Source organism: Lactuca virosa, chromosome 2 (assembly GCF_052849685.1).
Source record: "Lactuca virosa cultivar CGN04683 chromosome 2, Lactuca_virosa_CGN04683_v6, whole genome shotgun sequence".
Taxonomy (NCBI): domain Eukaryota; kingdom Viridiplantae; phylum Streptophyta; class Magnoliopsida; order Asterales; family Asteraceae; genus Lactuca; species Lactuca virosa.
The window spans coordinates 110,603,648-110,612,058 of record NC_136427.1 but is presented as its reverse complement, the minus strand read 5'-3'; the positions used below and the strand labels follow the sequence as shown (position 1 = coordinate 110,612,058).

At 38.1% G+C, this 8,411-nt stretch overlaps 1 protein-coding gene across 3 annotated transcripts; it reads right to left on the bottom strand.

Annotated features, from left to right (window-relative positions):
- Positions 1–778: 778 nt before the first annotated feature.
- On the bottom strand, positions 779–8,178 carry LOC145159362 (serine/threonine-protein phosphatase BSL3-like). Of its 3 annotated transcripts, none has more exons than XM_079078310.1 (20): positions 7,154–8,178; positions 6,873–6,933; positions 6,641–6,799; positions 6,475–6,569; positions 6,313–6,412; positions 6,157–6,226; positions 5,854–5,955; positions 5,691–5,772; positions 5,222–5,401; positions 4,701–4,992; positions 4,005–4,227; positions 3,761–3,931; positions 3,140–3,378; positions 2,904–2,988; positions 2,715–2,813; positions 2,434–2,633; positions 2,260–2,335; positions 1,786–1,934; positions 1,579–1,718; positions 779–1,334 (listed from the first exon to the last, which is right to left on the bottom strand). In XM_079078310.1, exons 1-19 carry the CDS (start codon positions 7,590–7,592, stop codon positions 1,607–1,609), a joined length of 2,934 nt encoding a protein of 977 aa, XP_078934436.1. In that variant the 5' UTR covers positions 7,593–8,178; the 3' UTR covers positions 779–1,334; positions 1,579–1,606. The 3 variants fall into 3 exon arrangements, with proteins under 3 accessions (XP_078934436.1, XP_078934435.1, XP_078934433.1); XM_079078309.1 differs by having other exon boundaries at positions 1,799–1,934; positions 4,026–4,227; positions 7,154–8,177; XM_079078307.1 differs by having other exon boundaries at positions 1,799–1,934; positions 7,154–8,176.
- Positions 8,179–8,411: the final 233 nt, after the last annotated feature.

The window sequence follows — 8,411 nt, the reverse complement described above, 5'->3', positions numbered from 1 at the left end:
TTCCTTAGTAAAATCAAATTTTGGACGGGGCGTTGTTCCGCACCCTACGAAGGCGGCCCCCTTTACCCCACTGGGATGTTGCTCCTAGGACCCCACCAGGAGGCACATCCCCCTTGACCCTGCCATTTGGTCGAACAGAGACCAATCTCTTTTTATAAAGGCATGTACTCTGCACCTCCTAACTTTTCTAAAATTAAGACATGAACTCTATTGGTAATTTATAATGGAATTTACACTAGAATGACCAAGTGTAATCAAGACTACTCCTAGCTTGTCTAAAATCCACACATTTCATTCCCCTTGAACCCCCCGCTAGGGTCGTTGACCTTAGGACCCCCCGCAAGGGGCGCCACCCCTTGACCCCCACCATTTGGTTGAAACGAGTTCAATCTCGTTTTATACAAGCGTGCACTTCATACCCACTAGATTGTCTAAAATCAAGGCTTGAACTCCATTGATAATTTGTAAATTTTATTACACTAAAATGACCAAATAACACTAAAATCACCAACATTCTGCTTGCTTTTGTGGTGTTGCAAATTGCATAAATGCTGTATAGTGTTTCAAAAAATCAAGAATATCACCATGTTCTTATCTTATAAATTTGGTAAACATATCTTACATAAAATTGCTTTAATACATAAAATCTACTTTAAAATGAAAACAATAATAGTGAGTTTTTGGGCATGTTGTATTCTTATTTTAACAGAATATATTTTGACCTATAAAGTTACACATTGACGTTTCTTATTTAACCGAAACCAAAAATCAAAGAAAGTAAGGAAAATAAAGTTTTTCTTGTTAACATCATATCCATAAAGCTACAATGTGACAGATAAATAAATCCAAGTTACAAATGTGATTAAATGAATGGGAGGTATGGATGAAAGGAAGAAAGGTTGTTATCTTATCTATCTTTCACACAAATGTTACATTTTCCAACCAAACCCCCAAAACACAAACCTCATTCATGTCCTTTCTATGATACAACCAACCATCACTTTTTTTTTTCAGTATATGAGTCGGCTCGTTTTAATTTTCAAATTACATGAATAACAAAAGCATTATTAGATATGACGTGTATCCCATTCCCATCATCAAAAATCATGTAAACCACCAGCAGCACCATAAATCTCCTCTCTGAATCACAATGTACAAGGCCTTCCATGTGGATGTGGTGGTGGGCGGGAACTCCTCAAAGAAAAGTGTAGGCAGTATGTATGATGTTGGAGAAAAACTACAACTGTCAACTACATCCATGCAAGAGAGCCTCGATCGTTGGTAACTTGTGGGCGACCCCTTGTTGGTGTTGGTGGTCGGTTGGCATTAAGCTCCTACAAGTACAACAGCCAACAATTTTTTAAATGCAAAAATTACCAACGTACTTTGGTTTATTTCTGATTCTACTTCCCATTTTTTTTCTTCAGTCCAGTAGTTATTGCATTGTATGAGAAAATTATTTTGTATATGATGTGATGTGAAAATCATATCATATTTTGGTATAACTGGATAGATTTTTCAAAGTAGTTGATATCAGTGATAAACAAAGTAACATAATGATGGATGGCGGATGGCAACCTGCATCCATGTATCTTCTATATGCCATTCAGGGGAAGTTTCGGGTGATGAAAGCGCAGGTGGAAGTGGATGAATCAGTTTTGGAACAACTACCAGATCTCTCCCTAACACTAATATTGCACCAGCGTTGTTTGCAGTCCCTACACCAAAAAAAACATAATCAAAATCAAAATAAAAACTCATTCGCATCGAGAATGAGAATCATACATCAACTTTGTACCACAATAATTGGTGGCCGAGAAAAGGGTAATCAAATGTCCCTGTGCAAAACGCTCAAATCCATCCATTACACATTCGTGTGCACGTACAATTAGTTGCAGATCATTGTTGTTGCAGAACTCCATCACACGATCAGGCTGCAATTGCAAAAACTCTAAACACATGAAATACCTCATCCTCCTTTCATTTCTTTATTACTACTACTAGTATGTCTATGTATTTTCACTTCTTTCTACTTTAACATTAACATTCATTACATAAATGCACCATTCCACTTTATAAAGACCCATTTTTACTCCTTTTTTGCCTGCTTAGTGTCCTTGTCAATATCTTTTCTGCTTAAATAATTCATTAACATAATTTCAAAGATATTAAAAAAAAAAATTGCTCTTATTGGCAACCAACAAGTTGTTCATGTTGTTGTAGCACTGTTTTCACACTACCTAAAAGTCTAAAACTCACCCCAAAAGTAACCAATCCAGGACCTCTGGCATTTGGTCGTAGTCCTTCCACACTATCATTCTCTGTTGGGTCGGACCTATTCAAAAAATTTATTATAGGTTACGCAGTTGATGATTTTTTTTTTTTTTTTTTAATTCGATTAAAAAAAAAAAAAAAACAGTAAAGCACCCCCACCATAGCAAATCCATAAGAACTATTGAACCAGCTTCCATTGTGATGGGTCTTTGAAGATTTTCAATCTGCTCAACATGGTTAATGGACCTTCCAATACCACCATGCATACAAATGATCTTTTTCTCTATCAGAGCTGCAAGTGGCAACCAGTTGAATAATCTATTTATCCTGTGCCATACCCAAATCCCGTCTCTTTCACCCTATTTATTATTTACAAAATAAAAATGAAATTACTAACAAAACAATTAAAATGAAAAAGAGCATAAGGCCATTAGGGTTACCATGCGCTCGATGCACTCAATTCGAAAGCCAAAAAGTGCATTTATATCAGCAGCTTCATGATTCCCTCGAATTAAATGTACATTTTGCGGATACTCCACCTACAATGAATGAATACACCTTCTTAGAAAACCAAACCAAACCAATAATTTTAGCCCTAGTTCCATACAAACAGAAATGAGTAGTAGTACCTTTAAAGCTAACAGGAGACAAATAGTTTCCAAGCTGTGTTGACCTCGGTCAACATAATCTCCTAAGAAGAGATAATCGATATATCTGGTAAATAGATGGTGCATAAAATTAGCATGAGAAGGTAGGTACATAGATTCATACTTATATTTCTTGGCATTTGCAGCATTGTTGTTTTGTTTGACTTTGAAAGATTATAAATAAATGAAAGAATGTTTGTTGGTTAAGAGTTACTTACGCTATGTCTCCAGCAGTTGATGGGGATCCATACTCATCAAAAAGGCGCATGAGGTCTCCAAATTGGCCATGCAAGTCACCAAATATCTTTATAGGAGCTTTTAGTTGTAGAACACTCGGTTCACTTGAAAATATTCTTTCAGAACAATCACAAAGATCAGCTATCTCATTGCAATCCAGAAAAAATTGCCGACGAACAGGCGGCTTCCAACCACGAGGCTTCAATAGGTGACCTATCACCTGAAAGTGAAACCCAAAGAAATAATACTTCAATTCTTTTTTAACAAGTCATTTTCACTTTTAGTTTAAAACAAAAAAAAAAACTCAAAAGTCTTTTTTCGTCTTCTAACATTCCTCTAGACAAACATCATTTTTCCATTCTATCTATATTCTATACAGCACTTAATGGGAAGAGAAGAAAAACAAGAACCGACTGGGTGTTTAATGCAGAAAAAAAGTGATTTAATCAGCTTTCCCATTAAGTCCTAACTTACAAACTTATAGCCAGCCCGCCCGTCCTATTATGTCATTGTGACAGCACTTAAATGAAGGGAAAGGTCGAAAATGCTATTATATCATCAGTGTGATGTGATTTTGAATAATTAAGAGCAATGTAATGTACCTTTTTGGGCACACTGTTAATGGACATCTGTCGATCTAAAAGTTTCCTTGCTGCAGTTGCATTTTCAGGAGTTCCATAGCTAACCCTCCTTCCCTCATTTTCAAACTGATCAATAGAAAGCTGTCTGACCATACCACCCAAGGCTCCACCAGTCTCGGCAGCTATAATCACCTGCATTGCAAAATGACAATTGTACCTTTAACATATTAAAAAAGAAGAGGAAGATATTGACTGAGAAACTGACAGCTCGGTGATGCAAGCGTACTCCAGTGGGACTGGGATCCGGATCCGGTTTTATGGTTTGTTTCCCACTAGGGGTAGCCTCTGCCCCACGATCCCTATCTGGCAGATCAACTTCTCCATTGGAGTTGGACTGACGTGCTTTAGCAGCAGCAAGAGTTGCAGTAATCGCCTCTGCTTCAGCTGCTGATGCCTCGACCAAGTATTCAACTCCTTTGCTCAATCTCCTATTAATTAAGCCAATATCATGAATCTTCTTCTCATATTTAATTACACTTCACTAACATTCAAATTACTTTTGCACTAACTTTTAAGTATGTATGTTTTAATTTATTATTTATTGCTCAAGTGTAAGCCCTTCATATTGTTGTTTTTGCCCAATAAACAGTAGTACTAACCACTTAATCTCGACAGCTAGCTGTACATGGTTGGTTGTTTCATTTTGACTTAATCTAGACAAACACAATGACTTGATCATGGCCTGGCTTAATTTATCAAGAAACAAAACCTTTACGTTTAAAAATAAAATTGTGAAATCTGTTTTTTGGAATGTAAGGTTAAAATGGTCATTTAGTTACTTCACTTCACTTCACTTCACTTCTAGGGCAAACACCACATCGATATTATATATATATATATATATAGATATATATATATATATATATAGATGATAAAAGTGGAATCAAAATTAAGTTTTTACCTCGAGGCTTGAAGCATGGGCATGGCATTTTCAGTGCTGATATCTGTATACATGTCTCCATTTGCTGGTGGAGCAACAGGATTTCCAAGAACAACTGCACCATCGGGAGCTGCTTCGGGAGTTGATTGTCTTGTTCTGTCATCAACAAAACCATACCTTCCACCTAACCGCCCTGTCTGTGTCTGTGTCTCTGCACTGGATGTGGCGGCTGCAGCAGCAGCGTGTGATGCTGCAGATGTCATTTCAGCAGCAGCAAGATCTTCAGCAACTAAAAGATCATCTAGCAATACCCCTGCAACATGCATGCTGAATTGTTATTGGTTGGCGTTTGGAAAGTAAATATATATCTGCTTGCTTGGTTTTCAGTATTAACTATTTATTAAGTGAAAAAATTCTCAACAATTAGTCCCCTAGCCCATAACAAGTAAGTTGTGCAGATATAATAAAGAAAAAGTCTTGTCAATTCATATAAATGGAGAAGTTCGATAAAGATGAATTACAAAGGAGAAAGTTAGTATTACCTCCACGTAAGCCACCATAAATAAATATTAAATCACCAAAAGCAGCAGCAGCATGCCTACAACGTCTTGTCAATTCAACTGCAGCATCTCCACCAGCAGCATCAGCACTATATCTACCTGTCCGTGGTGTAGTCACAACCGATTTTGTATCACACCACACTCCTGCTGCAGTGTCCAGAACTATATAGTATATACAAAACCAGTGAGGAAGATTAAACAAGTAAATACAGAATGCAATAGCAATATACTATCAAAATTCTAATTTTCAAGCTTAATTAAAGATTCTGTACGTACTTGATAATTACTTGTGACATTGTTTATTTATATTGCCAGTTGAATTCAAATCAGCAGATAGTTTGGATTAATTGAAAGAGATATTGTTTCCTTAGAAAAGTTAGTTGATATTAGAGATTTATGTCAGGAATCAGGAGAGATAGAAAAATATTCAAAAGTAGCATGAATACCATACCAGCTACACTTGATGAGTCTTCCACCATGCGTCCACCACCAAGTGCCCCCCCAGAAACATGGAGCCGAGCATTGACAAAAACCTAGAAAGAAAAGAACAAAAACACTTTTTAGCACTGCACTGTGTATGATATGACTTATGAGTATAATAAGAAAGAACGAACCGCTGCATGTTGATAACGAGGAGATGGTGAAACACCAGGAGCAATCGCCCACTCCCACCGCCCATCTCTATGTTTTGCAAGTCCATACGCACTTGCAAGAGGCTGCAGTTAATAGTTATAACTTATAGTTATGAAACCAAACTCACACACACCTCCCTAATTGCTAAATGTGTTAATTGCAATTTATTACAGACATAAATATATACAAAGTAAAACATTTAAAGATAGATATATATGGCGAGTATCCAAGTTTAACAGTAAACCCTAATATATGGTAATGGGATTTTAAAGCATGCGACTCACCACACTGTTGGCATCCCGTCCCCCACAAAGCAAAAGAAGACCATCTGAGCGTGCACTTGCAGTGGCATACCTTTATCCAAATAAATAAAATCTTCATACATAAATACTAGTATTAAATAGGAAAGAGCTAAGAAGAGATAAAAAGAGTGGCCATACATGCATGGAGGCGGACCTTCTCCCTCAGGTTCCAATTTCCTCCATTCATATGGCTTAGCAGCAGTATCCAAGGCCCATACATCAGCAAGAGGACGCTTTCCTGCTCATAAAACAAGGTTTTGAATTTGGTAAAAAACATAAATTGTATACAAACAAACTAACCATCATTTCCACCAATAGCCATAAGATATCGTTGCCCTACTAAAGCCATGACATGCCCGTATCGTGGGCCCGGGCCTGGACCCTGGACCACCACTCTACAAGAAACAAGCATTTATGGAAGATACGTACAAGTTAAGTTAATAATCATATTCTTGAAAAATCAAACCTATGCCATCGTGGGCGCTGTTGTGTTAGGTCAAGAACATGAAGATCCTCAGCAGACAACCCAGCTGGACCAATGCCCCCCTGTATAACCACCATTGTACCCACAGCCGTTGCCACATGAGCTGCCCTAGGCGTAGGTGGTTCTCCAAATGGAGTTATTCTGCGATTCTCAATCAGACGTTTAAATAAAATCATTCCAAGACAAACTTATTATTTGGAATTTATTTTACTACCTGGACCATTTATTAGTCAACACATCATAACAGTGCACATCAGCAGTAGCACCTGATAAACCTGTGACATCATATTTACAAACAACCAAGTAATCAGAAACATAAAAGGAATGTCACATTGATTTCAAGCATATTTCAAACACTATTTATGTATCTTAAAGTTAACATCCACAAAACCAACTTCAATTTGGGTCAAAATTTAAGGTTATGACAAATACGAAACTATTCTATTTCTATACTAACTAATTTAAACAAGACAGGTTATAGTCAACGATACATACGTATTCCGGCACCTCCTGCAGAGGTTGGAGTCCCGGCGTTAGCAGAGTTGCCCTCAAGAGCTGTTGCGCCACCAAAGAGTATAAGTCTTGGTCCAATATAATTCGGTGTCCCTTCCTCCCCAACAGCCGCCACAGCTGTCAAAGTGTGTCCACACCTTGGACCAGGGCCATCTTCCTTCTTCTCTAGTATAGCGTTCACCACAGAGTAAGTGGGCGCAAGCCTTGGCCCACCCGCCGGACTAGTACTTGCCTGCTGAGCCTGCAACTGCTGAACTTGCGGCTGCAAAGGCTGAGCAGAAGAAGCTTCTCCGGGATCCTCCCCACTCGCAGAACTAGACTCTAGCTGCTCCTCTGGCGCAGGGCCATTAGTATTAATGTTGTTGCTGTTATTGTTATCCGCCTCCGACGACGACGACACCATTGACGAATCCACGTCCATCTCTCACCAACTCGAGAACTTTATTGTCTAGATTGGAACTCGGATTTCACCGATTCGCATGACTGATCAACCTCTAAACTCCAAATTCCACCTAAATCCTTTTTGATTTACTTCGGAAACCCTAGATTTGATCCTCGTAAACAACAGAATCCTAGAAAGTGAGGGGGAAAATGGAAATCAAGTTCTTGTATATCATTGCCATTAAATCCCTCTCTTTCTCTCCCCGCCGTCGGAAAGTAGCGAGAACTACGGACGGGTCGGACGAATGAAGAATCTCTTCATTTCTCTCTGTCCACAACCGCGATAACACCCTGTCCCTCTCACTCTCTCTCTCTCTCTCTCTCTCTCTCTCTCTCTCTCTCTACGGGCCCAGTATCTCCAGCTTTCTCTCTCTAAGAAAACAAAATGGGGCTTTTCTCTCTAGAAATTATAGAAATTAAAAGAGTGTAATCTGGACAGACGGCGGAATATGGAGGTGAATGGCGGTTAGCGGATGATCGGGGACAGGGGTCAATGATCGACTGGCGATGGCCGGCTCCCTTACGGAGTTAAGACAGAATTTTGTATGAAATTCAACATAAACCCGAACAGTTGTTTGTAAGGGCTGGACAGTTTTTTTTGTTTTTTGTTTTTTTATATATATTTTAATATTGTTGTTATTATTATTATTATTATTATTATAAATTTCGATAACCATATAAAATTCGGACAACATTTTAAAATTCGGATGACATTATAAAATTCAGATGACCGTATAAAATGGAACAAAATAAAGTTTGTCTTTATTTTAGAAACAAACCAATATCATTATCGTCTATC

Coding starts and splice junctions, on each gene's coding strand:
- LOC145159362 (XM_079078307.1), bottom strand. CDS start 7,592: ATGGACGTGGATTCGTCAATGGTGTCGTCGTCGTCGGAGGCGGATAAC. Junction 1,719..1,798: donor CTCGGCCACCAATTATTGTG/GTACAAAGTTGA, acceptor TTTTTGGTGTAG/GGACTGCAAACAACGCTGGT. Junction 1,335..1,578: donor TAGAAGATACATGGATGCAG/GTTGCCATCCGC, acceptor TTGTACTTGTAG/GAGCTTAATGCCAACCGACC.